General features: G+C 44.9%; 1 protein-coding gene across 1 annotated transcript in view; it reads right to left on the reverse strand.

The window, feature by feature from the left end:
- The window catches only part of PKD1L1 (polycystin 1 like 1, transient receptor potential channel interacting), a 1793388-nt gene that overhangs the window by 641232 nt on the left and 1133321 nt on the right, over positions 1–18835 (reverse strand). The window contains exon 42 of the mRNA XM_078688182.1: positions 4248–4354. Coding sequence (XP_078544308.1) covers positions 4248–4354 — 107 coding nt within the window. The remainder of the gene's footprint in view (positions 1–4247; positions 4355–18835) is intronic.

The following is an 18835-nucleotide window of genomic DNA, read 5'->3' on the forward strand; positions in this document are numbered from 1 at the left end:
CACTCTGTATCTTATGTACGTGCACCTGAAATTGTGACATCACCTCTACCACAATACATACGCATGGTTATCTAAATGTGCACTCACATACCTCTGACGCAGCATTCCCACAAGTCGCCACCACTGCAAACCACTAGCACGCAATCTCAGGGCATTGAATTTGGGCAATACAGCCTCAGACTGCGGTACACTCTGAAGGTCACAGCCCACGTGCTGCAGCCTCGAGCCAGAGCAGAATTAAGCTAGCAGTAAGTAACTGGCAGCTGAAAACACGCTGCCGCTAAAAATGTAAATGTGCAGATGATTTACACTTGGCTGACACAGTCTACAATGTGATTCAGAAAAGGGGGGTGGTGATGGACAGAGCATCTGAGTTAAACGGAACACTCATACCCAGTCAAAAGATCAGGGCTTGATCCATCACCGTTTTTTAGCTCACTGCACCATCCCAGCTCAGAACCTGGCTATATGCAAATTAGTCTGACCCTGGCCCAGTGCATCATGGGAACAGGACAGACCAAATTACCAAGCCAATTCTTTACTGGAAAGGAAACAAGCTTCCGGGGACCGGTTTCTGGCACAGTCTACAATGTGACACTTACAGTTTCGAGGTGAGCTATTCTGTTTATGGGCCGGCCGCCGCCTCCTCAGACTCCTGACCGACTCCTGGCCTCTCCAGTGTCTGACTGCACTCCGTCAGAAAACATGCACGAACGGTGCGCTGCCCCCGCCCGGCCCGGGCAGGTTGAGACTCTGGCTCAGCAGGCGCAACAGCTGCTGTTACAGTGAGCACCAGCGGCCGCCGCGGGAGGTCCATGGGTGAGGGTGGGATTTGAGGTCACTGGGTCTCGTGTCACTCACTCCTCTCTATCTCCTTGGCTGGCTGCGGCAATAAATTGATTCGGCCGGGGAGCTGATAGCACGCAGGATGTGGCCCATGCATGCCTTGTTAGCTGCAGCAGGCAGCGCGATGCTGCGGGCGGTAGAATCGAATTTGGCGCCTCCCACGGTCTGGAATCGAATCCCCCGCCGAGCACTTGACCCTACTTCCTCTGGACGTGACGTCACGCGTCACTATCGCGACCGGCACATCCGGATTAATCCCGGCCCCCTGTGCGCCACACGTGACGGTGATTGACAGCTAGAGTATCCGACTCAGAGAGCAGCCCGGCCCCCGTGCAGACTAGGACAGAGTCTAACTAGCCGCGCCGGCGCCGGCCGCCCTGATTTGCGCATTATGTTTCCAGGGCAACAGGAGCCTCTCAGTCGGACAGGCAGCTGCTGGCAGAAGATACATTGAGCGCGCCGCGATCTCGGTTAACTGTTTAGGCACTCGGGCGGCTGGCAGCACCTCTCAGAACACAGAGAGAGCCCGGGCACAGGTCGAAAATGCGTGACAATGCATTTCAGTGCGGTGATGCGGATCACCGCACTGAAATGCGTGAGTGTCACACCTGTTGCGCGACGCTTGACAGGACTGGTAATCACCAGCCTTGGTGGTACTCCCCACAGAGGAGGCTATTTCAAAAGCCACACCAGAGACACTACTTCTTTAATCTATGATCCCAGGAATGCAGTCATGTTAACAATGGTGCCTTCTATAAGTTCTGGTATTCCTATAATGCGGATATTATTCCTTCGGGCCCTATTCTCAGCATCCTCAGCTCTTGTTTCAAGAATTTTAAATCTATTCCCCATGCAGATTTGCTGTTTCCACACAGTGGGTATTTCTGTGACAATTTGGCTCAATGGGCATTCTGTGGTCACGACCCTCTCAACCAGTTGATGGTGATCATTCTTTAAAAGTCCCTGCTCAGCCCCCAAGGTATCTGCTTTCGATTCTAATGCTTCCTACAGAGTAGCAATAGCAAAGTGGCAGCAAGGTGATCCGCTTATATCAACATAAGCACCCCCTCCGCAGCAGCAGGCAACTGCCCTAGTGATGGGCTTTAATCGCCTACATCTTTTTTCTTTGCATATTTATTAATCTTATTACCAACTTTAATTGAAGTTTTGTTGGAATAGTGCTATAGGGAACAGTGACAACATTATTAGCGAGTTTAGCGAGTCAAAACGTGTCACCAACACACACCAATATAGGCTCACAATCCTTTTAGATATGGGTGTTAAGCCTCCCAAGTTTGTTGCTAATCTTGTCGCTAGAGTCACTCCCGCATTAACTTTCACCAGCGCGTACTGCGCGTGTCATGGAACTCTTTCACATCAACACGCTTTAGATCATTATTACGTACTGCTGTCCAAAGTGTGTGTCACAGACCGGCAGGCCCCACAAAGCCTCTATTCGCTCTCTCTGCAACTCACAGTAACTTCCATCAGGGCCTGAAGAAAGTTGTATGCATGACACGGAATAATTGTTTAGCACCACAATTTAGGTCAACACTCATTTTAGCACAGTCTGTGTTGCTCTTCAAGGATCATTATATTGTGCGTTGTCATTGAAAGTATGTCTGATGAGATTAGTGTGAGTGTCACTGATCTTTTTCCCAGCAACAAGCTTTAGCTATCCAGCACACTTCAGATCAAGTTCAGTGCATTTTCAGCATTCTCAAATACCAAATTAGTGAGTGTGTCACTGACAGCAACATGCCTTGGATGCGTGTCACCACGCCACTTGCCACCTCAGATGAAAACAATTTAAGTCACATGTCTTCTGATCTTCGGCCAACCAATGCTGTCAGGCTTTAGTGAGTATGTGCCCCAGTTTATGCATAAGTTCTTGTCAACTGAGTTCACTCAAGCAGAAAAATTATGCACAAGATTTTGTCAGCTGCGTTCAGTCAGCCGCCGAAAGCCATTGTAGATAAAACACAGTTTATATCCCAGTTTATGCACATTTGTCAGCTGCAAATTAGTTAGTATGTCACTGACAGCAACACGCCTTTAGATGCGTGTCACCACGTCGCTAGCTACCCCAGATAAAACACAATTTAAGCCCCACGTCCTCCCTCTACTCTTCATGCAAATCAATGCCGTCAGACTTTAGTAAGCATGTGTCCCAGCTTATGCACAGGTTCTTGTCAGCTGCATTCAGTCAGCCACCGCTTGCCACCTCAGATGAAACACAGTTTATACCCTTGTTCGGCTGTATTCAGTCAAGTGCCCATGCCAAAACAGTTTATGTGCCAGTTCTTGTCAGCTGCGTTCAGTCAGGCTCCTGCTCAGCCACATGCCTGTAATGCAAACTGTCATCTGCTGTCCTGTCCCCATTTGGAGCTGACCTTGTTTTCACAAGTCTTTTGTCAAAATCTCTATTACTTGCACTCCACTCATGCACCTCAAACAGCATTTCTTCAGTGCCAAACCACGATTTGCAGCACGTCGTCTGTTCGTCCTGCCAACCAATGCTGTCACACATATGTGAGCACGTGCCCAAGTTAATGAGCAGGCATGTGAGCGTGCGCCCAAGTTAATGAGCAGGCTCTTGTCAACTGTGCTCATTCTTGCGGCAAAATAAAATCACTCAATGGTGTCAGGGTTTTGTAAGCATGTGCCCCAGTTTATGCTATTTCTTGCAGAGAAATAGAATTACTCACTACCGCCCCACATGGCTACAAAGTCTCTTGTCAAAATCTGTATTAGTTTCCGCTCAACTCATGGTCCTCAATCAGCTTTCCTTCAGTGTCAACTGCCATTTGCCACACAAAGTCCCAGCCAAGTTGGCCCTGCCACCTTCTTGTGGTGAGCTGCTGCGACACAGGAGAGGACATCATGTAATACCCAGCTCTTCAGAGACTTGTTTTGCCACCCACAATGTCAGTCAAAATGCACACACGAATCCTGGGCACACTGCTGCTCCTGTGTGGGCAATCCTGATACAGAATAATGATGGATTGTGGAGATTGTTGAGGAGCAAAGCAGTTCCTGACCATTTTCCATCGGTGCTAGGCCATGTCCCCTCATTCTGTTTAAACTTAACCAAGTTTCTCACTGATGCATAGGGGCATAATAATGTCCTGAGCTTACCTGTGGCATGTCTGCTGTTTTCTCCCCTAAGCAAGAGAATCTAGGTTAGAAAAGTGCTTTCCATCTTCCACCTGTGCCTACTTTCTAGGTCTTGAAGATTTGAGCTGGGGAACTGAATCTTTATCACATTCGTTTTTCTGGAGAGTGTCAAATTTCTTAAACATTGAACAACGTACAACATAATTTTTAAAGAAACAAAAGGGTTCACTTAACATTGTTATGCAAAGCTAAAGGACAACACAGACAATGCTTTTCTGCTTTACCTCATAATAAACGTGTGCCTCGAATTTCTTTCAAATAGAGGTTTATCTGCACAATGAAGTTCCCTAGTTTCAGATACACCATCTTCTCCATGTAGGACCATATGAACCTGCAATTAAGTAAATATTTTATATTACAAACGTTGTGCTCTAAAACTGCATTCTAAATTACAAAATGGACCTAATACATCGTGGCATTGTAATATCAAGGAAATAGAGGGTTGAGTGAATTCTAGGCAAACAGGTAATGACTTCTCCAACAAACACACCACAGTGTATTTAGACCTGATGTCAGCAATTTATTCCAGAAAGGTAATCACATCCTGAAATAATGAATGCAATACTTCACTGTCCTGTGAGATTATTTAATATATTAATGCTGGCTTCATTGCAGAGATGCATGGTTTATTTGTGAAACACACATTGGGGGCAATAGGTTCTGGCTTTAGCCAAGAATATAAGAAAATAGAAATCTATATATATAGTAGGTAGTTCCAGTTAGGACCATGTTTCCATTGAAAAAGCGTTTTTCGACTTACCTATATCTTTAGTGCGGTTTGATGAATCTTCCCAACTTTTTCGAAAAACAATGTCATAGTAAGTTTCGTTGTGCGTGGAAAGTTTTGGGGTGATCCGTCAAGTGGGGGGCCAAGAAAAAGGGAGGCAAAAAAAGTATGCTTTCCTATGTTAATTTCCATAGGACCTTTAGTCGAACCTGCAGCCCGAACCGCTGGAAAGAATTACATCAAATTTTGCACAAAGGTAGATATGGTTACGCAGATAATGATTTCAGTTATTTGATGTAAATCCGTTCAGTACTTTTTGAGAACTTAAAAGAAATTCAAATTTGTATATCTGTGGCCGCAATGATTTTGCGAATAATTTCAAGCACGTGTAGGGAAATGCAGAGCTGTGATTGGCTGCTAACACTTCAAGCAGGCATTGTTGACAGCCATCTCTGGACTCCGCTTCAGCCGAGTCTAACAAAAAAATAAGAAAAGGGGGCAGGATAGGAAAACTCTGAACCCCTAAAGTAAGTCATGGGCTTCCAGAGGGACCCAGCCGGGGCAAAAAAGCATTTTGTTTACAAAGAAAATGGCTACAAATCTGCGGTAATCACTGGGAAGTAAATAAATAAGCGCAGGCTCCCACACTTGTTTTGAATTCACCCCACAGGTGGAGCAGGTCCAGGGGGTATACCATACAAATAGGAGGACCCCCCCCCCGGCTTATGAAAGCCCAGGGGATTGCCACCTCCCCAGGGCACTGCTTTTAATGTATGCTGGGGTTACTGAGGCGATTCCGAAAAGGGGGTGGTGATGAACAGAGGTTACTGAGGCAGCAGCCTAGGGTACTGGCACCTCTCCGGGCAACTCAAAGATATGTAAACGGGGGGAATGCTGGACATGCCCGCGGCCTAGAAACCGCCATCTGCCTTGGGTAATACATAGAATAATAATGCAGGTGGCCCATGCAGCCTCCCCCACTGCCCCAGAGACTGCCACCTCCCTGTGGCAAAACATTTACTATTAATGCGGGGGGATCGTACAGCCTCCCCCAGAGCCCTGGGGCCACCACATCCGAGGGGCTAAACATAAAATTAATGAAGGGGGGCTCGGGTCTATGCATTCTAACTAAGGGGTTGACACGGGCCCCCAACACTGCAGGGCAAAACCATCTCCCCATGTCATTGAGATGTCATCAGTGACGTCACTGACCATGTCATTAGCGACGTAATGTAAGGTCATAAGCAGTGCATTGCAGGCGTAAGTTATTGTTAGCTCAGGTAACTGCTGAATGTTATGGTTATGTACCAGTGAAATTTGAGGCTAACTAAAACGTATCGCTAACTTTTGTTTTTTTTCTGGGAATTTCTATGTTTTTTAACTAGTAGTCGTGGAGACAGAGGGTGAGGCCACCGAACCAGCTCCCAGGAATTCCGCTGTGTTAGACTTACTGGCGGTAACAGGAGTGCTTCTTGGCCCCCAAGGACCCTTAGCAACCAAGAGGACTTCATCCCCCAACCAGTATTGGGCCAGGAGGCCCAGAGTGGTGGTGAAGGGGGCTGGGTCTCCAACCAGCTCACAACCATCCCACTATGTGGGACTTACTAGAGGTAACAGGAGGTCTTGTTGGCCCCCAAGGACCCTCAGTAGCCAAGGGGACTTCATCCCCCAACCAGCGTCAGGAAGAATGTCTGCAGAGTGGTGGAGAAAGGGGACATGGCCTCCAAAGACCTCACAGCAATTCTGCTGTTTGGGACTTACTGAAGGTAACAGGAGGGCTTGTTGGCCCCCAAGGGCCCTCAGCATCCATGGGGACTTTATCCCCCAACTACTAGTGCACCAGGAGGTGCGTTTGCAAAGTGGTGGAGAAAGGGGGTGGACATCTGACGACTTGCTGGCTGGCTTTTTTTTTTACCACGCATGGGCCCCACTTCCCTGGGCCGAATTGGGCCCCAGGGCCCCCATCCCCCTGGGCCAGGCCTTTATGAAATGGTTAAAGGGGCGGTACGTACCCCCTCTCAGACCGATTTAGCCCCCAGGGATCCCATCCCCAGGGCCCAACCTTTTTTGTATTTGTGTTTTTTTTTATTTAGAGGAGGGGGCTGCGCGAATCCTCGTCCTCAGGACCCCCTCCCTGTGCTGATTTTGGCCCCGGGGACCCCATCCCCTGGAACCCGACATCTCTGTTGGACACTGTAGTGGAAGCCTGAATGTCTCTGCGGTCCCTGCCGGCTCCCCGCCTTCGGTGGGAGCTGGGATTGCTTTGACACACAGGGAGCTTCTAAATATGCAGCTGTGCGTCAAAGCAAATGCTCCGCTTACAGCAAGCAAGAGCATTTCCCCGTTCTCACTTGTCTGAAGTAGAGCTGTTGTGAATGTATCTAGGACCCTAATTAAATATTCCCGATTCATGCCCTTATGTGGTTATAACAAAACATATCCTTATGAAGACATAAGAATCATGTCCATATTTAGTCATAGCCAATGCAGTCCAGATACGGCAAGGCTACTCCCATAGACTCCTAGAAAGCACAACGTGTTCTTTAAACAAATCAAGCCTCCAGCAGCCCGGGAATTCCCCCTGCTTTTGTTTTGATTTGCACAAGAACTCCTGGAGTCCAGAAAGAACTGTAAGTTCTTAGTGACGTCTTATGTCCAACCTTACGTCAAACTCTGCACCTTCCAGGTATAAATATACCATTGTTGCCTTAAGCAAACACACGGTGGTTTGGAGCAGAGCGGCTATCTACTTGCCCGACGCCCAGCTGATGCGAGAGCTGAAGGAAGCCGACCCTCCCACTTGACGCACTGAGAGAGACGCTGTCTTTTCTCCTGCCGAGAAATCCAGCTCCGGTGTTTCCAGTCACCCTTGCGGGTTGCTGGGAGATCGAGTCCTGAGAAAGAGATACAAGACCTCCTGCATTCTATAACCAAGGTACGGAGCTGATTAGATCCTTAGAGAATTCTTGATTCAGATTCTTGGCAAAAACTAACTTAACTTAAACTGCAACTTACTTACTCCTTCCCACGTATTAGGCTTAGGTCAGGTACACCGGGGTAGGCGTATCTTAGAAGCACCAGTTGAGTACGTTTAGTCAATGATTTTATGTATGTATATATTTTATCCGTTTTAAAGTATCATATGGCTCAGAAACCATATCAATGTTTTTACAGTATTATTTCATAATACTCCTTTTACTGTACGCACTTTACAACAAGTATTGCAATTGTGGCAATTCACTTCTCTTGCATGAGAAAGAGGACTGCTCAATAAATAACAACTTTTATTGAAAACGCCCGTCTCTCTATTTCTCTGCACTCCTGGTGAAACTAAGTATGCACGATTGACTGAGTGAAATAGCTATCTATTGTTTTCACAGGACTCTGGAGATATACTCCGTATTCTGGGGGGAGCAAAGTTGTCATGTTTATGCGGTTGTCAGAAACGAATCCCTTTTTGACTAATCAGGAAAGTTAACTCCTTCCTGTTCTTTCAAGAAAGTTTCTAGTGACCTAGGGCTAGCTGGCATACCTAATTAAGTCTAACATATTCAGTAGAGTCCTAGATGACCTCAGTCCTACGTCAATTTTATTATTTTTTTTTACCGTTTACATTCCCTTTTTTTTAATTAAGATTTTTGTTTGCCAACGTAAAGAAATAATACATAGAACATTTCAATAAAGCACCCACCCCTCAATGAAAGAGAAAACTACATATAGTTTAGACAAGAGATAAAGACACAGTAGACCAAAAAAGCACAGAGAGCACAGATGTTTAAGAAAAGAAGAAGCAAAATATTAAAATACGTGAGCAAAAACCACAAGGCCTAGGAGTCGGTTAAAAAGAAATAAAAAATAAAATAAAAAAAATAAAATAAAATTGTTTAGTTTACAAAGAGGCTAGGGAGGAGAAGCGGGGCAGAGTGAAGTTTCTCCTGACTGTGCCAGCCAAGATGTCAGTTTTTCCCACTCCTCCAGGCCCTTTTTCCGTCCTTTCCTTCCTTTCTTTGTGTACACAGCGGTTTCTAGGTGATACATAGCAATAAATCTGGCTAGCCAATGTGAGAACGATGGAGGCTCCGGGTCAAGCCAGGCAGAGGCCACACAGAGCCGCCAAACTGTCATCGCAATAAAAATTAAACCATTTCTTTTCAATTTATAAGTATCTGTCTGTGTTCCTAGCAGAATAATAGTTGGATTCAGTGTAATAGGCTGAGCTGTGACTTCCCTTAAAAATTCCTGTAATCGGATTAAGGTGATGGAGAGTTTTAAGCATGTAGAAAAAATATGGATAGAGTTGGCCGCAAATTCCGAGCATCTAGGACATAGGGTGCCTTGGCCGGTCCCCCACTTTGCAATTTTACTAGGAGTGAGATATAAAAAGAAAATGGTTTTAAAGTGCTGCGCCTGTAGTTTGGCTGAGATTAAAATGTTCTGTGAGAGGGCAAGTGAGTTAAAAAAAAGTGGTGTTAGGAGTGTTAGTTTTGTTGTGCCATTTATCAGCTATGTTCTGTATGTCACAGTCCTACGTCTAAACTGCCGTTTATGTTATTCCAATGCGCAGAGCCTATTTGGAATATAGGAACTACACTACAGAGCGTTTGCTGTAGCTTGGCTGGAAATCTTCTGCCAAGCCACAGCAAACAGCTATGTCCTGTGGGTGGTCACCCCCAGGACATAGCTGGAGCCGGCCCTGGGTGGGTGGGGGGTGGCCCCTAAGGGTGCAATATGGCACCAGGAGGAAGCCCACATGGCTCCCTTCATTTATTTGCGCCCCCCATTCAGTTTTGCATCTGTAGCCCCGGGGAGGTGGCGGTCCTCGGGGCTTGAGGGGTCCGTGCAGTCCCCCATTTGGTTGTATATAGCCCAGAGGGGGTGGTGGTCCCCAGGGCTTCCAGTTGTCCGTGTAGGCCCCCGCATAATTTATTAATAATACCCTGTGGAGGGATGGTCTCCATGGTTTTATAAACCGTAGGAGAGTGTGCCCCACGCGCCCGCACCTTTAATTTTTACACGCCAACGGGATTCAGCCCACCCAGGGGATTCCTGAACAGGAAGTCTGGAAGGAGAGGGTAGTCCATGTACACACTCTACTACGCACAGCCGTCATCTGAGACAGAGGTCTGATAGAAGAGGGCAGTCAATGTACACACCCTAATACGTACACCCATGATCTGAGAGAGGGGACTTAGTGGAGTGGCATATAAAATATTTCCCTCATAGATATTGTGTGTCTGTATTTTGTATGAAAGTTTTTGAATGATTGTAGTATGGGTGTATTTATGACATTTTGTACCAGGGTTTTGTAGATTAGTGTCTTTAAAAATACTTACACTGTAATGTTGAGAAAAGTATTTGTTTTTGATTTGAATTACCATTTATGAATATGGATTTACAACCATGGAAAAATATGAGCTTTTTATGTAGAATGTGTTTTTGAAAAATCTTTCTGAAAAAAGAGAAAAATATCTGTTTTTTGACAAATAAAAAAGAATAATGAGATGATTATATGTGTCACTGTTGTACTCTGATGACAATCTAAAGGAATATAAACAATGTTGATAGGAAAGTATATATAGGCTATGAGGGAAATATTTTATATGGTATAGTTTGTAATTCCCTTCTCTTCTCTAGCGGCAAAGAACACGACAGAGGGGGTCCCCCATTTCATACCTTAGTGGAGTGGCATTCTCTCCATACACCCTACTACGCAAACCTGTTACCTGTCCCAGAAGTCTGGAAGGAGAGGGCTGCCCATATACACGCCTTACTACGCACTCCCGTTATCTGAGAATGAGGTGTGGAAAGAGAGGGCAATCTTTGCAGACACCCCTACTATGCACGCCTTTCATGTAAGAGAGAGGGCAGTGGAAAGAGGTTACTCTCTTCTCATACCCTACTACGCACACCCATCATACAAGAAAGGGGTCTCACTGGAAAGGCCAGTCGCTCCATCTACACTACTACACACAGCTGTCATGAGACAGAGGTCTATGTGGAGAGGCCAGTCTTTCTCCACACTGTACTGCACTCACCGGTCATGGAAGAGATGGGTCTCAGTAGAGCGAAAACTCAGTCCCACATACAACTATTTCCCTACAATTTGGTTGCAATAGCGCAAGGCTCTCGTGAAAGTAGCTCATAAGCTTCAGGGAGTGAAGCTTGCTGCATGGACACATGCAAGGTCACAAGATGCTTGTAGAACAGCATGGACAATTACTGGGCCTGCCATGAGGTGCTATGATCCTGCAAGAGTCTCGCTAGATCGTGGGGGATGTGGTAGTAAACAAAAAAAGTCCAAGGCTCAACCAATAGTTATCATACTTATTGCATGGTTGAAGAAATGCTGTGATGTGATTGGGTCTAGAACCATGGAGAGCTCAGATCCTTCTTGGTGATTTGAAGGAAAAGGAAGCCTGTTGGGAGTTGTGCTCATATAAGAAACTGTTCAAAGTTAGGTAATTAGAACTATACTTTATAAAGTCTGATGAGAAGTGTCAGTATGTGTACTTCTATTGGTAAATTAATTCTATACATGGTTTAGTGAGTCAAAAGCGGTTTGTAGAGGTGCATGTTTATTAATATAGGTTTTGAGAGGTAGACTTTAGAATGTGGCTGGATATCACCAAGCACTGAATTTTGCGTTAAAAAATAAAATGTTCAATATGAATGTAGTTGTAAAAAAAAAAAAAAGAGGGAGTGTTCCTGAAATTTTAACTGAAAACATCTGCAATACCGAGGAGGATTCGCAGTTGTCGCTTCGAGATATAGCACTTCCATGTTTGTCGGAATCGGATCGGGACTGTTTGGATGCCACGCCCTCGGTGGATGAGGTGGCTCTCGCGCTACGCTCCATTCGTTCCGGCAAGGCTCTGGGTCCCAATGGCCTTCCTGTTGAACTGTATAAATTACGCCCTGATACTCGAGCTCCCTATCTTCGTGATATGTTTTTGGCTGCGCGAGACGGTGGCTCCCTCCCCAGAGATCAGCGTCTTGCTACCATTGTGGTGATCCATAAGGAGGGTAAACCACGGGATCGCTGCTCGTCTTATAGACCCATTTCGCTCTTAAATGCGGAACCTAAGATCCTCGCCAAACTGCTTGCTAATCGTCTGATTACGGTTATTAGCAACCTGATTCATCCGGATCAATCGGGTTTTATCCCGCACCGTAACACGGCATTAAATTTGCGACATTTGCATGGTGGTCTCGTGAGGGCCCCGACACTGCGCGAACCGGCCATCTTGGCGTCCTTGGACGCCACGATGGCCTTTGATACAATCGAATGGTCTTATCTCTGGGCGGTACTCGCCAAATTTGGATTAGGCGCTGGTTTTATTGGTTGGGTCAAACTCCTGTATGAAACGCCACTGGCACAGGTGGTGGTTAATGGCCGTGTCTCCGTGCCTTTTACTCTTGGGAGGGGCACGCGGCAGGGTTGTCCGCTGTCCTCGCTCCTCTTTGCTTTGGCGTTGGAGCCACTCGCCGCTTGGCTACGGTGGGAACCTTCGATGAAGGGTATACGCTGGACGCCGGAATTTGAAGACTGCATTTCCTTATACGCAGATGATATTTTATTGTACCTTACATCTCCCCAAAAATCGCTCAACGTATTGTTTGACGTACTTAACTCATTCGGGAAGAACTCGGGCCTTATCATTAATTGGTCGAAATCCTACATTTATGTACTTGCGGGTGATGTCCCTCGTTTGCCGCGGGGCTGTCCCATCCAGTTGTCGCAGTCTGGCTTTAAGTACTTGGGTGTGTTTATCTCGTTGGATCTGGCGGTTCGCTATGAACGCAATTTACTCCCCCCACTCCAAAGGTTGTGCTCCGATGTAGCGCGTTGGCGTAAATTACCGTTATCTCCCCTAGGGCGTGCGGCCCTTTTTAAAATGATGTCCTTACCGCGGTTCCCATATGCACTTCAGAATAGTTTTGATGTCATCCCGTCTAAATATTTCCGGGAAGTAGAATCGTTGCAGAGGCACTTAATATGGGACGGACGTTCATGCATCGCTCTTCCAAAATTGACACTTCCCTGGTATGATGGCGGTATAGCGCTCCCGGATATTCGTAGGTATTATTGGGCCTCCCACCTTGCTGCCATCAACCACGGGATTTATGGCCCGGTATTGAACCCAGCATTTGAAATGGATAAGTGGCTGCTCCCGGGTGGTGATTACTCAAGGGACGCTTTATTCGGGACCCTCGCGTTCACAACTCTCGAGACCTACTGCTATAGCCGTGCGGGTATGGCATAGCACGACGGCGGCTATGGGCTGGAGTGATAAACTAACTGGTGCAACTCCGTTCTATGCCTCTGCGAAGTTGGGTGGCCTATGGAGGACGAAGGGATTTGATAAATGGGACACGATCGGTATTAGTAAAGTGCGTGATCTCTGGGTTAATGGAGAGGTGAAGACCTTCTCGGCTCTGCAGGTAGAGTATAAGCTGAGTGACAGGGAAAAATTTTGTTATGTCCAGGTACGCCATGCTCTGAACTCTGTGTTGCCAGTGGGTAGTGATATTCCGGATTCCTCCCCCCTCGAAGATCGTATACTAGACGGTTATGTGCCAGACAGTACTATCTTGTTGTTCTATAAGAAAATGATCAATGACCGATCGAGTCTGCTTGATCGCCTTCGTGAAGCTTGGATTGCTGACGGTATTGAACTGGATGATGAGGACTGGCAGTCCGCGATCTCCTCTCCCAGGGAGGTGGCGATTCCGGCCCGTCTCCGTCTGGTCCAACTCAAGATCCTCCACAGAATCTATGTCACCGGTCCCCGTCTGATCCATATGGGCTACTCCACGGACGGCATGTGTAGGCGTGGGTGTGGTCTCCTTGGCACCTATCTCCATATCATATGGGAATGCCCTGAGGTGGTGCGATTTTGGAAAAGTATACATGAGGTGATGGATGAAGTAACGGGTGTTGTGATGATGCCGGAAGTCCGACAATGTTTATTGAATGTGTGGGGTCCGAATTATTATGACGTGTCGCAGCTTCGATGGGTGACTCTTGCCAATATGGTTGCGAAGAGGGATATTGCGCAGTTGTGGGGGTCCCCGAGGCCGCCTACAGTGACTGCTTGGAAAGAGAGTTTGGACTGGTGCATGTTCAGAGAGAATACAGTGATTATGGCAAGAGGCAGACCTAAAAAATGGGGGAAGATTTGGAACCAGTAGAACTTATACCGTGGAGATATCTGTACGCCCCCACTCACGGCGAATCCTAGTCCTTCCCAGTCGCCCTGACCTACATTCCTTCTAGCTGTGGTATATTGTGCTGTTCATATGCAATTCTACCATGGGCACCCTCCCCTCAACAAGTCTTTTCTCCTGTTGTCATATATCTCACGTCCTCCTTGAGCGCGGGCCCAATGGCTGTATTATTGCTGTATTGCCTTGATTGTTTGTTTGATGTGTTGTTTTTCTTTGTTTTATATATTAAAAAGTTACAAACAAAAAAAAGAAAGAAAACATCTGCAATAATGTTAATATAAGGCCCAGGTGTTTTGTGAACCTTCCTGTGCACATATTTTACCCTTATGAAATGTTTGAGTGGAGATATTGCCATTTTTAGAGTAAAACATTGTGCTCAGTGTGTAAAGAGGAATGTGTTACTTTATACATTGTTATGGAACCATGTTTGAAGGTATGTTTTCACTTGGATTAAAAAATGCAGTCTTTAAGGCTGTAGATTTTGCTAACAGAAAGGAACAATGAAGTTGGTGGTGTTGTACATATAAATGTGTGATTTTGGGTGAAAAATGTAGAAAATGTTAGAGACTGTAGTAAAGAATCATTATCAATTACTGATCAGTATGTAACTTTACATTTTTTGATTATTTTGTCTTTTTTTAAAGGTGGAAATGGAAAACAGAAGCTCTGAATAACACAAGTACCATGTCACACAATATATGGAGGAGTTAAAAAAATGTTTGAAGTTACTAATGATTTCAGTCCTGAATAGCTTTTAAAGATTTAAAAATGAATACAGTCTACTAATGTTGATTTGAAGTGGCAGTTCATTCTTCATGAACTTTTAACAGTTCTCCTGCAAATATATATATATATATGTTTATGGAGCTATAGAGAGATTAGTGCTCCTTACCTCATTAGAATGGGAAGAACTACTTAGATGCCGCACCTCACAGCCGAGGGACTACTTATTTGGATCACTTGACGTGTTAGGCTTATCCGATATTTGGGAATCTGCCATAGATCACCAGTCCTTCAAAAAGTTGGCAAAAAAGTCTGCCAGAATAATTTCTGCAATAGAAGATAAGAAATATCTAGCCAACAGGGCGCATGGATGGATAACGGTGGGAGACTATGGCAAAATACAGCCACAGGCATACCTTAATATCGGGATGAAAATAAAAATCAAAGAAAAGTTCCTGAAACTGCGCCTTGGAGCTATCCCGATATTGCCGCACCTGCCGCCATGGGAGAGAACTCACCCCTCGGCTCTATGTCGCCTGTGTAAATCTGTCAAGGAGGACATCATCCACGTGATATGCATCTGCCCGAGACTAATGGACTTGAGGCACAAGCTGTTGCTACCTTTTTTTAGATCATATGCCGTTCGGACTTGCAGGCAGGCAGTTAAACTATGTTTTTCCTCCAGTGACATTAAACTGAACTGTCAGGTTGTGAAGTTCTTTGATTTAATGAAGAAAAGACTCAATCACATCTGAAAGACTCATCGGAACCTAGCAACAACCTTGAACTGACAATAGTAACTGCTGTATTTTAAATTATTTGTATTGCCATGGCGTTTTATATTTTTGTAAGGATTTTAATTAATCATATACAAATAAATATTACTTACTTACTCATTAGAATAAAGACTTTTATACAAGAGGCATGTTTTGGTACATAGTATACTATGCACTGCTGTCTGCTGGTGAAAAGGGTAGTTCATTTGCACATCTTAGCATATATGATTCTCACTCTAGAGAGAAGTATCAGTGCAGAGCTCCGATCTTTGTGAACACCTTACTACATATGCCTGCCCCCATAAGGAGTTGTCTCGGAGGGAGGTAAGTGTGTCTTACATTCAGATGTGAGCACTCGTTGCCCAAGACAGAGTTGTCAACAGAGAGGATACTCTATTTTACACTCTACAAATGACATTAATTATCATGAAGAGATGTATGAGCAGAGACAGCAGTCTCTACCCACATCGTATTTTGCACATGCGGTACTTTGGGGAGAATCTCAGCTGAGAGGGCAGTGTGTTTTCACATCATAGTCTCTATAGTTGTTATGCAAGATATACTTAGGAGTATAAAGGTATTTTCAACTGCGTACTTTACTTGTACATCTTTCATAATGGGAGACGTCTGATCACAAAGGTATGCCACTTTTCACACTCTAATTGTCACAAGCACTATCCATGATACACATCACAGGAGAGAAGCAAGTCTCTATATACACTTTAGTATGCGGAGTTATTATGTAAGAGACTTGTCTCACGAAATAGGGGAGTTTCTCCACACAGCCTACTATGGATACCTGTCACTAACTGAAGAGGTATGATTAGAGAGATACATTTCCCTTAAATCCCAAAGAGAGGTATGAGGACAGATACCCTGGTTTATTATGCTGCAGGGTATATCCAAGTTGTCATGGAGTTGGATGTTAGTGCAGAAAACAAGGTCAGCCAACATAGTACTGTACATATCTGTAAGGCTGGGGAGAGCTGTGAGTGGACAGGGATACCATTCCCACACACTAATAAATATGGTTATTTCCCATCGGAGAGGTGTCAGTGGGGAGGCTAATTCTGATTATAGTTAGTGTGGAATATTGAGGTTTTACATGTGAGGTTGGTAGTGTCATGTGACCCAGTTAGGTCTACAGGGATACACTATGTTTTAATGTGTATATATGTCTTGTGACAAAATAAGTAGCTATGATTAAGGCACTGCTATCTGACAACTGGGTGAGGGGGCAGCTAGGGACGCAGATGCACAGAAGAGCAGGGGTGTGTCATTGTGCCATACAAATTCAAATTTTACTGAGTGGAACTGACTTTACTCTTGCAAAGTCTATCATTTTTCCACTTACATTGGGGCTACTTTAAATGTCCAGTATTTGTAAAGTGCGAACATTTACCTGAAGGTGTTAAGGCGCTGGGGGCCCTTAGGAAGATTAAGTGAGCTATTGCCCAGAGTCACATGGTGCTGGGCTGATCGGCTGCCGGCCCCGGGGATCAAACCGTGAGCCCCAGGTTCCAGAGACAGTCGCCCTGGCCGCTGCACCACACCTCTTCCACTTTACTCTATGCAGAAAATAACTTTTTAATAGATCATACCCACAGAGCTCACAACGTTCCCTCAATGCTCTGTCAGAATACTGTAGACAAAATAAAATTTCCATAAATCACGCAAATCACACACATTAATTCTGGCAGCATGAAATTCTTAAGGGTAATAATGTTGGGCCCTGGGATTCTAATGGTAGAAAATCGCTATAATTATGCATAAATATTAATCGATGGATGACTTTTGTGGAATCATTTCACTTCAAGAAATTAAAAGCAGCATGCGCATCCATGGCAGAACTTGAACATTTGAAAAGGAGTGTGGAGGTGAGATACTGGAATGACTGGATGACCTGTTTGGATACATTTATATCAGACCTTATGTATACTACAGCCAAATGGACCATTTTATTAGGTCTCAATCAAAAAAACACATGCACTGTCTATAGCGGGACATACTGCTAGCTTACAGTGGGCTTAGAGCCTGCCCTTTGCTACTATTGATTAGCTTTATTGTCACTCACATTTGCTTGATTCTTATTCGTCAGCTTCAGTGGACTTCATCTAATATTTGTTCCTCAGCTTGAACCTGGACCCATTGCTTCTGTCCTTCCACTGCTCCCTTTTCAGGTGCTACTGTTTTTTTTCTTTATTGGTTAAGCAGTCTACAAGAGTGCAGTTGTTCTCTAGCTGTCTCCCTTGTGAACTTAGTATTTCTCGTTCTCAACTGTGTGTTTCTACTCTTGCCCTCCTCCCCATTGCCCTCTTGGTTTGTTACCACCCACCCACTTTCCCTGCCATTCTTGCTTCCCCTCACCCATTCATTGTCCATTTGCTTGCCCATCCCCACCCACACTCCTTTGCCCATTTGCTTTCCTATTCCAACTGCCCTCACTGTCTATGCGCTACCCCATACTTACAAACTTACCCTCTGTTGACAGTGTGCTTCCCTGTTTTCGCCAACTTTCCTGTTCTCACTCACCCTCCACTGTCTGTGTGCTTCCCCATAATCTGCCCGCCCAACCTCTGTTGGCCACATGTTTCTCTATACATCTACCTGTCCGTGTGTTCACCATTGTCCCACACTTGTCCTTCTCTTTCCCACCATTCCTCTTTGGTGCCTAGTCCTCTGCTCACTACCTACCCCAACCCATTAACCCATTTATTTTTCTTTAAAAAAAGCACATTAGATATATATATATATATATATATATATATATATTCACTGAAAAAACCATAGGTTTCACACCAGTTATAGTTAGGTGGAAATTTTACTCGCATAAAACCATTGAAATTCCCACGTTATAGTTAGTTGGACTCACTATAACTTGCGCATGCAATGCACTGCTGATGACGTCACATATTACATCACTCATGACATGGTCAGTGACATCACTCATGACATCACTGATGACATCTCAAATGACATCACTGCTGACAACATCCTTGTGACAAAGTGGCAGACCTCCTATCAGCATAAAATAACCTTTGACACACACATTCAAAAATAGAAACTAACATTTTCTTAAAAAAGGAGAAACCAATACCAATTACAACAACTTATTAGGTAATTCCAACATCTACATACACATCCACTCATTCACCAACAGTTCTATATAGTCACTCATGCATGTACTTACTCATCATATGTACTCATACACCTATACATCCTTTTACACACTAATACTCATCCATATAGTTACTCACACACAAATTCACACATGCAAATAAACTATCAAAAAAACATTTATTTGATTATACTGCTATATACACACCACTACACATACTTCTACAGAAACTGAAACATA

The sequence above is a fragment of the Lissotriton helveticus genome, chromosome 4_1 (assembly GCF_964261635.1).
Source record: "Lissotriton helveticus chromosome 4_1, aLisHel1.1, whole genome shotgun sequence".
Classification (NCBI taxonomy): Eukaryota; Metazoa; Chordata; class Amphibia; order Caudata; family Salamandridae; genus Lissotriton; species Lissotriton helveticus.